Genomic DNA, 13303 nt, shown 5'->3' on the forward strand with positions numbered 1-13303 from the left:
TGCTGCCTCACAGCACCTGGTACCCAGATTTGATTCCACCTTTGGGTGACTGTGTGGAGTTTGCACATTCTCCCCTGTGTCTGCTTGGGTTTCCTCCGGGTGCTCCGGTTTCCTCCCACAGTCCAAAGATGTGTAGGTTAGGGCAATTTCCAATGGCCAATCCACCCTAAGTGTCCAGGCTTGTGCAGCCTTGGTGGGTTAGCCATGGGAAATTGCCCATAGTGCCCAGGCCTGTGCAGGCTGCATGTGTTAGCCATCCTAAATTACCATAGTGTCCAGGCCTGTGCAAGCTGGGTGTGTTAGCCATGCTAAATTACCCATAGGATGAGCCATGGAAAATACAGGGTTACAGAGATCGGATAATAGGTCTGGGTCTGGGTGTGATGCACTGTGTAGGGTCAGTGTGAGCTTGTATGGCTGAATGGTCCACCTGTAGTAATTCTATGAATGTGGTCACAGTCAAACCCCAGCACCAAAAATGAAGCTTCTAGACCAATTCCAAACAACAGTTGGATGTGCATTTTGCTTTTTGATTTAAATTTATTGAACACAGAGACAGACCTCTATCAAAAAGAGGTGAGTGGGAGGCGATCAATGTTAAAGATGACACCACACACACGCACACACACACATCAGACCCCATAGATCTCTCAATTTCAATATATCCCTCTGACCCTAAGCCACCCCTTCCCCCTTAAAACAACACGACTGCCCCCCTTTTTTATTAACATGAATGCACTCTGTGCAAAACATCACTGGTATATAAAATGAACTGATCTCTTTAACATAAACTTTAGTTCCTCCAGCAAAGGGGAAATGAAATGCTGTAGTGCTCAGTTTTCAGGATGTCACTTTACAACACTGCATTAGCAAACACCAACAAGGTAACACAGATCACGCTCACAGGTGGGGGGTGGGTGGAGAAAGGGGGTATTCAAAGGAAAGTGGATAGTTTTGGGAATGGGATGCATGCTGCTCAGGGATGACAGGACGACGAAGGGATAATGCGGTGGTTCTGTCAATGAAGCACCCAGAGATTTTGAACAGTACGGCAAATATGTCCAGGTCTGTCCTCCAAAACTGCTGTCGTTGCATTTCACTCCCAGTTGGGAAATTTTCCTGTGGATTTCCGAAATTTTATTTTCTCTTAGAAATACCAGGATTACAGTTTTGCGTGTGACTTGTCAAATATTCGTAGCAGAAAGAAGAGTGAAAGAGTTATCTGTTGCAAAGCCTCCTGGAATGGAGGGTGGGTGGGTTCCTAACGCCTGGGTGTTTTCTGTTCTTCACGCTTGTGGGGTTGTTTTTTTTTGCTCCGCGATTTTTTTTACCTCCTGCCTTGCCGGCCCGGGAATCAGCGCACCGGACGCCGGTAGTTCCCGTTGATCTCCGGGCTGATGGTGACAGCCTCGGCGCCCAGGGGTAAGCGGTCGCTGTACTCGGAGCCCGCTTCGAACTCCTCCTGGGCGTTCACTTTGCCCTGCGAGCCGGCTAGGGATTCGGGCACCTCGCTGGCATCCTCTTCGCTGGCTGGGTACAGCTTCTCAGAGCCGGGGAAAGCGCCGGTTGCGTCCCCTCCCTGCAGCTCCCCGGGGCCCTGGCTCTTCATGATCAGCTTGTAGGTCTTCCCCTGGTATTTGTAAAGGAGATGGCAGCAACTGGCACCCAGGAGCGGCACAGTAGCTAGCGCCAGCAGGAAGCAGCTCACCACCACCATGATGAGCAGCGACGGAATCTTCCTCCTGGTGCTGAAGGCGACTTGCACTCGGCATTCTTGGCCGCGGGAGGTCAGGCACAGACTGTAGTTGGTACCGGGCCTCAGACCCTGGAAACGGTACGAGTTCACCCCGCTCTCTATCATCGACCACTGCACCACGGCGGCCGCTCGGCCCCTCTCCTCCGCGCACAGGTAGAGCATACGCAGCTTGCTGGGGCCCGGGGAGCTCTGGAAAGGGGTGAGCTGGACCCTGGCGTCTGTCTCGGTCACCTCCAAGGCGATGAGGCCGAAATCGAAGATGTGCTCTTTCATGGAGGAGCTGCGGTTGAAGGCATGGTTGGAGGTGAAGTGGGTGCCCGGGTGAGGGGAGCAATTCTGGCCGGAGAGGCTGGGGGGGGCGGTGGTCCCTCCGGGTCTTGGGGTGGAGGCGGGGGAATCCGGGAGGGAGGTTCTCTCGGGCTTTAATACGCTGTTGCCCGGCTCGACCCTAAGCCCGGGCACCTGTTTTGGGGCAGGCCTGCTAACCCTGATTTCCAGGGAGGACTGGTTACTGCCCACCGAGTTAGTGGCCACGCAGCTATAACGACCCTCCTGGCCCTTCTGGAGCCTGGGCAGGAGGAGCGTGCCGTTCTTCAACACCGACACCTCCCCGGCCCCTTCCCCCTTCCCGTCTCCGGGGCTCAGCTCCTGGCTCCGGCCGAACGGCCGCAGCGTCCAGCGCAGGCTGGGGGGAGGATTCCCGGTGGCCGTGCAATGCAGGGCGAGGCTGGTACCGGCTGGGAAAACCGAGCTGGGCCCGGTGCCGGGCTGAGAGCTGACGGTGACCGAGGGGGAGCTGCATTGTAACTCGGGCAGCTCCACCACCGGGGAGCCCTTGAGCTCGGGAGGATCCGAGCACTGGATGCTCTGCCTCTCGGGGATGGAGATGAGAGCGTCGAGGATCCAGCTCTTCAACCACAGCAGGCGGCACCCGCAGGAGAACGGGTTGCTGTAGATCTGCAGGTGGGATAGGGAGCTGAGGGGCTGAAAAACCCCTTCCTGGAGGGTGTAGAATTGGTTATTGTTAATGCGGAGGGAGCGCAGGTCCCGGAGCCCGGAGAAAGCGGTCAGGGGGAGGCTGCTCAGTAAGTTATGGTTCATCTTGAGGAGTTGCAGCGAGCTCAGGTTGGCCAGGTCCCCCCAGGGGAAGGTGCTCAGCCGGTTGTGGCTCAGGTCCAGGTTCTTGAGGGGCCGAAGCGGCGCCAGGGCCCCCTCCTCTACCCGGCTCAGTCCGTTGTGAGCCAGCCACAGGGAGGCGACCTGAGCCAGGCCGGCGAACGAGGAGCGCAGCAGCGAGCCGATCCGGTTGGCCGACAGGCTCAGGGTGGTCACGTTCGGGGGCAGCCCCGCTGGCACCGCCGCGAATTCCTTGTAGGCGCAGTCAGCGAACTGCTGCGAATATTTATCCTGGCACACGCAGCGCTCCGGGCATCCCCCAGCGGCAAGCACCCATCCAGACAGCAGGCACAGCACGGCCAGCAGCATCGTCCTGGGGGGTGGGGACACACACAGGGTGTGGGGTGGGTAGAGAAAGAGGGAGAGAAGTGTGGGTGGTGGGGAGAGAGGGTGCGGGGAGAAGGGGGAGGGGGGAGGGGAGAGAGGGTGTGGGGTGGGTAGAGAAAGAGGGGAGGGAGTGACGGTGTGGGGTGGGTACAGAGAGGGGGAGGGGGAGAGAGGGTGTGGGGTGGGTAGAGAAAGAGGGGGAGAGGTGTGGGTGAATGGTGGAAAGAGGGGGAGAAGGGGTGTGGGGAGACGGGGGAGAGAGGGTGTGGGGGAAAGGGAGAGGGGTTGAGGTAGGGAGAGAAAGGGGGAGGGAGTGACGGTGTGGGGTGGGTACAGAGAGGGGTAAGAGAAGGTATGGGGGAGGGGGAGAGAGGGTGTGGAGTGGGAGAGAGAGGGGGGAGAGAGGGTGTGGGGTGGGAGAGAGGGTGTGAAGGTGTGAGCGGAGAGACGGTGTGGGTGGGAGGAGAGAGAAGGGGAGAGAGCGTGTGGGGGGAGAGGGTGTGGGGGTGGGAGGGGAGAGTAGAGGAGGGGGGTAGAAAGATTGTGTGGAAGGTGAGGGGAGAAAGGGGGGAGAGGGTGCGGGGGTAGAGGGGAGAGATTGGGGAGGGCAGAGAGATGGTATGGGAGAGGGAGGATGTGGGAAAGAAAGGGGGAGGGGAGAGAGAATGTGGGAAATAGAGAGAGAGGAAGAAGTAAGAGAGTGGAGGAGGTGGAGTGGGATGTTGGGGAGGGGAGAGAGAGGATGTGGGGGAAGACGGGGAGTGGGGGAGAAGGAAGAGAGGGTTTAGGAGGCAGAGAGGGAGAGAGATGGTGGGGGAAGAGCGTGGGGGAGGGAGGATGAGGAGTGGGAGAGAGGTAGGGGTTGGGGGCGGAGAGACAGTGTGGGTGTGAAAGAAGAGAGGGAGGGAGAGAGAGGGAGTGGAGAGAGTATGGAGAGGATAGAGGGTGGGGAAGAGAAGGGAGTGGGATGCGTGGAGGAGGAAGAGGGGAGGGGTTGGAAGGGAGAGGGAGAGGAGCGGGAGGGAGGGGGAAGGAGTGGGGAGTGGTATATGGGGTAAGGAGAGGTTTAGAAAGGTGGGAGAAGGGGCAGGGAGAGGTGTGAGAAGGAGAGGGAGATGGAGACGGGGAGTGGAGAGAGGGAGAGGGAAGGGAGGGGCGAAATGGGGACCGTGTTACGGAGATGGGTAGGAGAGGGCGATAATGGATATGGAGAGATGGAGGAGTCCGAGTGGGGAGTTAGGAGGGAGGAAGTGGTGAGGGAGATGAGGGGGAAGGGGTGGGAAGAGATGGAGTTTGGGGAGAGAGAGATGGATTGAGATGTGAAGGAGGGAAGAGGGGCACGGGGAAAGAGGGAGTGGAGGGGATGGGTGGGGGGAGAGGGTGGGTGGAGTACAAATACAGGTTACTACAGGGCAACCTTTACACATCACCCCTTCCCTATCCCCAAGACCATCCTCCCCTCCCCCGCGTTCTAACTCTACTGACAGGATAGAGGCCACTCGGCCGCTCGCACCTGTGCCAGCTCTTTCAAAGACAGCTTTCTATTCCACTCCGCCCCCAACCCCAGCCCCGCACTCTTCACCATCGCCACCAGGGAACTGTGTTTCTCTGTCATCTTGTGTATTTTTCTTTGTTGGTTCCTCTTTCACATTTCCAGCCAGGATCAGGTTTTGTGAAGCCACCCATTATCTCCCAGTAATCCCAACCGCTCATCTTTAAATTCCTAGATAATAAAATGTGAGGCTGGACGAACACAGCAGGCCAAGCAGCATCTCAGGAGCACAAAAGCTGACGTTTCGGGCCTAGACCCTTCATCAGAGACTCTGATGAAGGGTCTAGGCCCGAAACGTCAGCTTTTGTGCTCCTGAGATGCTGCTTGGCCTGCTGTGTTCGTCCAGCCTCACATTTTATTATCTTGGAATCTCCAGCATCTGCAGTTCCCATCATCTCATCTTTAAATTCCTCTCGCTGCCCCCGTGTCCCCCTCCCGTCCCGCTCCTCTCCCTCCCCCTCCCCAAACCCTCCCCTCTTCCTCCTCCACGTGTCCCATCTCCCTCCTCTCCCCCAACGGCTACCCTCTCCATACTCTCTCTCCTTCCTCTCCCTCTTCTCTCACACCCAAACCTCTCTCCCCCAGGATTCCAGTTACTCCTCCCCTTTATAATCCCGCATGGTCCCCTTACCACACTGCTCCCTTTCTAACGACCACCACTCCCCCTCCCTTTATACCCACCAACCCCCCCCCCCACTTTTATCACCCGATTCCCCATTTTTATTCGTTCCAGTCCATCCCACTTTTAATCCCACTCCGTCTCCCCCTGTAATATCACTCCCCTCCCCTTGCTTTCTACTCTCTGCTTGTAACTCCCCCTGCCCTGTCTTACTGGAAAGGTTTCCTGCTTGAGCTCAGTGTCCAATTTGCCCAGAGTGAACCAGCTTCCAGCCCCCTCCCCAGACACCGCAGTTCACCTTCTCGGGAGGGACCCTTGCTATTTCTGACCACCAGGCCCTCCCCTGAGCCCCAACCACCTCCTGGTCCTTTGAACCAACTCGCTCCCTGTCATCCACTGCCCCAGGGGCCAGTATCCTTTCCCCATCATTTAGCGAATCAGAATCATTTTGAGGAAGCGGTCCCATACCCTCAGAACACAATCTCCCGGGGCGGGGCCGCCTCGGTTACTGAGCAGCCTGTTACCCAGACAGGCTCTGATTTGGTCTGCAAACACATCTTTATATCTTAGCACACATACACACTGTCTGTCTTTTTTGTGCTTGAGCGGTTGGGGGAAATTGGGAGGAGTGTGTGGGGGGGTGAGGGTGGTGGGGAGAAAGTGTGTGTGTATATGTGTGGGGTGGATGTAGCGTGTGTGTACGTTAGTGTTTAAATAAAAGTAAAATACTGAAAACAAAAAAAAGGATTCAGAATCTCTTTTAAAAAAGTAAAATGCTACTGCAGACCAGTTAAGCGTCAGAGATTCATTCGCTGCTATCTTTGATTACAGAACTGAGAGGAGTGATTTATTAAAAGCCAATCTGATTTTCACTGATACAAGAAAAAAATGCCGTTATAGTTTCAGACGGGTGCCGGTCAGATGTGTTACAGTCTAATCTGTTTTGATTTAGTTCGTGATTAAAAAGCTAGGCCAGGACGGGTAGGTTAAATGGGGAGTTCAAACCCTTCAAATAAAATATTTATAGTCCTTTTCCCATTTAACATAAACTTCCCAAAATTAACAGCGCAGTAAAATAAAATCGTGGCAAGTTCTCAAGTTTCGAATTTCGGTGTCAGGAAATGAAATTGCATTACATTAGATAAGAATTAAGATCTTACAACACTGGTGTTAAAGTACAAATATTTCATCATCTGTCATGATAGAATCCCGACGCCTCCTAAATATTTATGGTCAGTATTCGGAATCAGTCCAAATGTTTCCCCAGCTTCTCGTTTCTACTGTGTTTGAATTTTGCAATTAGTTACTTTTTCGTGTCTATGTATATTTAATCTCGTGGTTGCAACCAGTTCGGTTTTATATAGATGGGCAGGAGACTGTAGCATTGACATGGCACTAAATGGGAAAATGGGAGCCCATCTACAAACCAAATTTTTTATATGTACACAGACATTATACCACGTTTGGAGACAGTTTGCAATAAATTAGAGTCATTTAGCACAGACTGCAGAATGGAGTCCTGAATCATTTCTGAATCGCCTTCGAATCCATTTCTTTCCATTTTTGCCGAGATTTCGTTCCGGAGATTATTTGGGCCGTGGAGTTACGGATTATTTTAAAACATGAATGAAAGGGTTAGTCGCGCGCGTGTGATACAGGGCAATATTTGGGAATATGTAGAAACGGAGCCTAAACCTGGACGGAGAACGCAATAAAATTGCTCGCAGTCCCCACTCGTTCTGATAGCTGGGGGTGGTATCCGTGGAAATTTGATCCACTAGCCCGCCTTCTGCAAAATCCGAATTTCAACTCCAGCCGACTAGCGAAAGGTGTAAATCCGTCCAGGTCAGTTTCACTCTGCATGCAGAAATGTCATTTCTCTTACCTTTGTCTCTGAATGTGATCACTCCTGCAGGTTACAGTACGCCCAGGTAAGTGTCGGAATTTTTCAGCGCTGTTACACGATTCGGGGCAAATGTAGCGAAGATATTGGCGGGCGCAGGTTGGGGCGTACAGTCGCGGATTTTACAAAAGGGGCCAGTAATCCAACCGGCATTTTTCTTTTCTTGAACAGGACAGGATTTTTTTTGTTGTTGTATGTGTATGTGAGGATGGGGACAATGTTACATACACCCCTCGCCTGAGCTGTCTCAATTTTGGCTTGGATCTCCAGGCGCGCTCCCGTCAGTTCCGGGTGCGCGCAGGTGCCGCGCCTCCTCCTGCTCAGAGCAACAGCCTGCGGAAGGCAGAGAGAGAGAGAGAGAGAGACAGAGATGGAGAGAATTAGTGAGGGAGAGAGAGAAAGAGAGAGATCTGGAACAGATATACAGAAATCCCATTTTCAGTTCTAAGATACACAGTCGCAAATCCGGGCCAGTTCTTAATTTATTTCACAGAGCCCCAAACCACCTCCCAGAGCTGGCTAAAGAATCACTCAGGGAGAGCTGGTAGCTGCGGCGGAGGTGCTAACAGGACAGGCCGAGTCCCGTGCTCGAAGTTGGCATTGGGATAGCGAAGATTCCCCTGCCCAGTACATTCCCCACACCTCAGTGCAGACGCAGAGATCTCTCAGTTACCTGCAGCTCTCCCTCGGTCTGTTTGTGATAGATCCAGCCCACACACAGCAGCTTAACGGAGTGACTGGAGATATGGACAGAAAGATACGTTACAAAGGGATACATGAAATAGATGTACAGGTGTATATATAGGTAGATGCTGAAATGGGAACGGAAATACACGCATAGCGAAATGAATATCTATCTAAAACGTGGGTATATATAGGTAGATGCATAAATGGGTACACGCATGGTACAGAATATCCTTTATTGTCACGTGTATTCAATATTAAATACAGTGAAACGTGTATATTCACATTAACAGATACCTATAATAAGTAGGTATACAGACAGATACATATGTGAATACATAGGTATGTACAGGCAGATGCATAGATAGTTACATAGATATATAGCTATGTAAATACATAGACAGATGCATAACAGGTACGGAGACAAATAGCTTCAAATTAAGGTAAACAAGTAGAGATAGATTCACAAGGAAGTGATTAGGTAGGTATGAAGGTGTATAGAGACATGGGTAGATGGATCGATAGGTGGGTAGAGACAGATAGGTGGATCTATCGGTAGATAGAGACATAGGTAGGTGGATCTATCGGTAGGTGGGGAGTAGAAGCAAATTATTGCAATGCTGGAATCCATACTGAAAACCAGAAAAATGCTGGAGATCACAGGGGGTCAGACAGCATCCATGGTGAGAGAGCACGCTAATGTTTCGAGTCTCGATGACTCTTCATCAGACCTGAAGTGAGGTGTACAGGGGGCAGCTGTCTCCCTGCAGCTCTGATGAAGAGTCATCCATACTCGAAACATTAGCGTGCTCCCTTGCCATGGATGGTAGGTAGGTAGAAATATACGTAAGTAGAGAGAGTCAGATATTTAAACAATATTTGTAGTATCAGAAATACGTTATACAATATCATCGTTGTATAGGTCTGTACATTATCCGCCACATGACTGCCATTCTCAGCACAAAATATTCGTAATACTACAGCGAGAGACGGCGTTAATGTTTGATTTCTGTATAATCGGTCAAAATGTTCTCCCTTCCCAGTGAGGTCTCTCGCCACCCCGCCCTTTCTCTCTCTCTCTGTCTCTCTCTCTCTCATACACACAGGCACACACACATACTCTGTTATAATGAGTGTGATGTTCAGCAGTCTTCTTCATGACAGGCGCATTCTAGTTCACAGGAAGCATCTCACGCCCAACCCTCGGGCAACACCATCCAGTTGGTCCGAGCGGGGAACCTGCAGCCAGGGCGATATGGGAGTGCTGCCTGCTGTTAATCTAAATCCGGAAACCCAGCCCCGGCGTGACACGCTCACTTTATCCCGTGTGCTCTGTTCTTTGCCGTCTATCTCATCTGAGTTCGCCCTCGGCTCATGGCTTTGAAATATTTGAACACTTTCTGTAGAGTTTTTCTTTACAATATTCAGTCGCCGTTAGATGCAAATAATGTACGTGTAAATAAAATCATTAAAACACTACAAACAGCTCACCATTGTGAGCACAGCTGTAACACTGCTATTGGGGAATTTTTCGTGTTTAATTTATTGCATTCTCTCTGAAACCGCAGAGCAAATCGACCGCGTGAATTTCCGGAGATAATATGAATTAAGATCAAACGGAAAGTGTGGGTTTTTTATAACAAAACATATTTGTTTGCAGATCATTGTGCTCAGAGAGTTACTGAACCTTTTACTTTAAGTTGAGGTTTACTGTAAGGTGTGTCCGAGATAAGAAATTGAATTAAAACATCTCAGTCCGGGCTGAATTTGCCCGAAGATCTCAGTTTGAAGTGATCGCCTGCTCCCCCCCCCACTTTTCGATTTGAAGCAGTTTAGAAATTCAATGAAGCATCGCAAACGCAAGATTGGAGTTTTGTTTGATCTCACCGACTCACCGAATCCTCCCGAACATTGAAGCCCACCCTCCTTACCGGGAATCAAAACGGTATTTTCACCTTGCTCTTGTAGCTCCCACTTCACAGTCTGCGGATGGCGCGGAGAGATGTTGACCTCAGGTAGAATAAAAGGTGGGATTTGACAGCTCGCTCGAAATTGCTTCAGAGTTCCGCCATTAGATGTGCAATCTTGGCTCGGTTAATGGCGATTGGATCCGCCTTTTATCCCCAGTGCAACATCCTCAAGAAAGCTATGGACGTATTGTTACAAGCAATAGATCAGTACAAATTAAACTTTAGCCTAGATATTAAACCACCCTTCTGGTTTGTAACTGAACTCGCAATGAAATGCAAATTTAACAGCACTGAAAGATTATTAATAAGACCATTACATTGCTCTGCCCACTATTTTAATCGTGACCCACTTTAAAATAAATAGATCTTCGTCAACACAGCCACTTTAAAATAGCGTCCAGCATCCCGGTCAATACAGCAGAGGGATTTGTGTAATATCTTGGCCCCCATTGCAATTTTAACGGCCCCATTCTGTGCTGATGGTCAGTGCCTCTCCTAAAGGTCTCTTTGTGCTTTCTAACACCGTGATTGTTTCAAATCAACGGCTTCAGAGCTGTGTTAAAATGCCACATATTAGAGCGCTACAAGAAAATACGTTATCCGTACCCCTATAGGCGAAACTAAAGATTTTTACGTGTTCTGCTACCCCAGAGATTCGATGTTTGAAAAGTGGGGAACGGAAATCGAAGCGAAAAAAGTGACAGTTAATGTCGTTCGCCAGTAATTTCTACAGTGGACACCCTTTCCTCAACCTTGCAGCTGTTTTGATACGAAATTAAACGGAAGAAGTTCGAGACAGTTATCTCAATGTTCGCCCATTTTTATCTGATTGTGAAAATTAAAATGTTAGCTCATCTTTCCACTGTCAAATCTTGTGTGGCGTGTGTGTGTCAGTGTGTGTGAGTATGTGTGTGTCTGTGTGTGTCTGTGTGTGTGTCATTGTGTGTCTGTGTGTGTGTGTGTGTGTATGTTGTGTGTGCGTGTAGGGTAAAGATGCATGTTTGAACAATGATCTCTTCCCTCAGCCTTCATACATGTCATATTGTCGTGTTGACAGCATTGTCCCTGTTAGATTCTAAGTTCCACCATTTGCAGTTTTTTATGCCCGTTCGAAAGGAATTGTTCTGATTTCGCTGGGATGTCTCATCAAAAAAACTTCTTGCATTCCTGCAATCTTGCCCAAAAAAAGTAATTTATCAACATATTTAGTGACAATATTTTGGCTGTTCCCAATCTCTGTTCACCCCTCAACACAAAAAAAATCGAACCACAGAATGTTGCAACATTCCTGTGTAGGCTCCTCGGCCCTTCCTACACATTCTAGCATTTCCGACTTGTTTCCTAATTAGAGTGCCATGCGTATTACGTTAAGAGGTGCAGAAACAGGAGCATAACAAAAGAAACACAAAGGTGAAATTTGTCCCTGGTTGTGGGCTCTTTGTTGTTGGTGACTGCGGGGAGCGAGACGGGGCGTGGATGCATTTTAAATTTACTGTCACTCGCCAAAGGAAGAAAAAAAATCTGCAAATTATGATTACACGCTTTCCACCCTCAGACATGCAGCTCTATGCTCCAGCTACTGTCACCTTTCCTGCTGTAACTGTAATGGGTTTCTCTGCTGGGGCTGCGTGCACTTTTCCGGTTAGAGCTGTTGTATTTTTTTTTGCACGCTTGTGGTCACCTCTGTTAGCAAGCTCTTTCTAATGGATTCAATCTGCATCGTCCTTCAGTTCAGACGCACGATTTGTTAAAGACATGGCCAGTCATTGAGACATACGACAGGGAGACAGACTCTCCGAACCAACTCGTCCATGCCGACCAGATATCCTAAATTAATCTTATCCCATTTGTCAACATTCGGCCCATATCACTCTAGACTCTTTCTGTTCGCATACGCCTCCAAATTCGTTTTAAATGCTATAATTGTACCAGCCTCCACCACTTCCTCTGGCGGTTCATTCCATACACGCTCCACCCTCTGCTGAAAAAGTTGCCCCTCAGGTCTCTTTTAAATTCTTCTCCTCTCAGCTTAAGCCTATGCCCTCTGCCTGTGGACCCTCCAGCCCCAGGGAGAAGATCTCGCCTATTTACCGTATCCATGCCCTTAGTTTTAGACTCTCCTATCCTGGGAAAAAGACCATTTCCAAAGTGCCCAAGAACTCTTTATAAAAATGTTAAATCCCCAATACATTTTATGTATTTAAAAGTGCTGTTTTTGTCCCCTCACCTTTATGTAATTATACAGATCAAGGAGAAACATCTCAGTGCTGGGAAATGGGTCACGTGTTCCAACATCGGTGTGTCAGTGTAGTCATTTCCAGGTTATGTACCACATTAAGCTCCCTCCCCAATATAATGTCAATGTCCATAATCATCTTTATCGGGGAGGAGGAGGCAGGTAAATTGGTTCTCTTTGAGGACCCATGGGGATTTTAAGAGTTTATATTTGTTCACAGCACCTGGAGGGTGTTGGCCCGGCATTTATTGCCCATTCCTACTTCCCCTTGATCACAGAATTAAGACATGCTGTGATCCGGAAGGAGGTTATTCAGCTGCCTTGCCTGCACTGGATAATGAAAGTTTCAGACAGGTGCACCCGTCTATGCAGGAGAGGTAATCTCACTCCCAATCCAGCCACAGTGACCCAATTCCACAAACATGCTCCTGTCTGTTAGGAGCCAAAGGCCCGGCATGGTGAATGAAAGACTCAGCAGGTCAGGGGCATCTGTGGGGAGGGGAAGGGGAGAGGACGGTTGGAGAAATAAAGTTAATAAATACACATAGAAAATCATAAAATCCCTACAGTGCTGTAGCAGGCTATTCAGCCTGTCAAGTTCACACTGACCCTCCAAGAAGCATCCCATCCAAACCACACCTCTAGGCAATCCTCTAGACCTGCATATCCATGGCCACTATGTTCCCAGTATGGCCAATCCACCCTAACCTGCCCATCTTTGGACTGTGGGAGCAAATAGGAGCAGGACTAGGCTGTTCAGTCCCTCTAGTCTGTTCCTCCATTCACTATGATCATGGCTGATCATCCAAGTCAATAGCGTGTTCCTCCTATTCCACATCCCCCCCATTCCAACATCCATTGATCCCTTTCACCACAAGTGCTATATCCAACTCCTTCCTGAAATCATACAATGTTTGGGCCTCACCTAAATACTGTGGTTCTCCACTCTCTGGGTGAAGAAATTTCACTGCTTCTCAGTCATAAATGGTTTATCCTGTATCCTTAGAGTATGTCCCCTGGATTCGGACTCCCCTACCATTGGGAATATCTTTGCTGCATCTACCTGGAAGGGTGACCGTA

General features: G+C 49.9%; 1 protein-coding gene across 7 annotated transcripts; it reads right to left on the reverse strand.

The window, feature by feature from the left end:
• Positions 1-520: 520 nt before the first annotated feature.
• Positions 521-10940, reverse strand: islr2 (immunoglobulin superfamily containing leucine-rich repeat 2). Of its 7 annotated transcripts, XM_048520918.1 has the most exons (5): positions 9973-10583; positions 9138-9256; positions 8007-8070; positions 7316-7666; positions 521-3245 (listed from the first exon to the last, which is right to left on the reverse strand). In XM_048520918.1, the coding sequence occupies exon 5, from the start codon at positions 3239-3241 to the stop codon at positions 1355-1357; it is 1887 nt and encodes a 628-aa protein (XP_048376875.1). In that variant the 5' UTR covers positions 3242-3245; positions 7316-7666; positions 8007-8070; positions 9138-9256; positions 9973-10583; the 3' UTR covers positions 521-1354. The 7 variants fall into 7 exon arrangements, with proteins under 7 accessions (XP_048376875.1, XP_048376874.1, XP_048376877.1 ...); XM_048520917.2 differs by lacking the exons at positions 8007-8070; positions 9138-9256 and adding an exon at positions 10594-10940 and having other exon boundaries at positions 9973-10163; XM_048520920.1 differs by lacking the exon at positions 9138-9256 and having other exon boundaries at positions 9949-10583.
• Between the last annotated feature and the right edge of the window lie 2363 nt (positions 10941-13303).

The sequence above is a fragment of the Stegostoma tigrinum genome, chromosome 36 (genome assembly GCF_030684315.1).
Source record: "Stegostoma tigrinum isolate sSteTig4 chromosome 36, sSteTig4.hap1, whole genome shotgun sequence".
Lineage (NCBI taxonomy): Eukaryota > Metazoa > Chordata > Chondrichthyes > Orectolobiformes > Stegostomatidae > Stegostoma > Stegostoma tigrinum.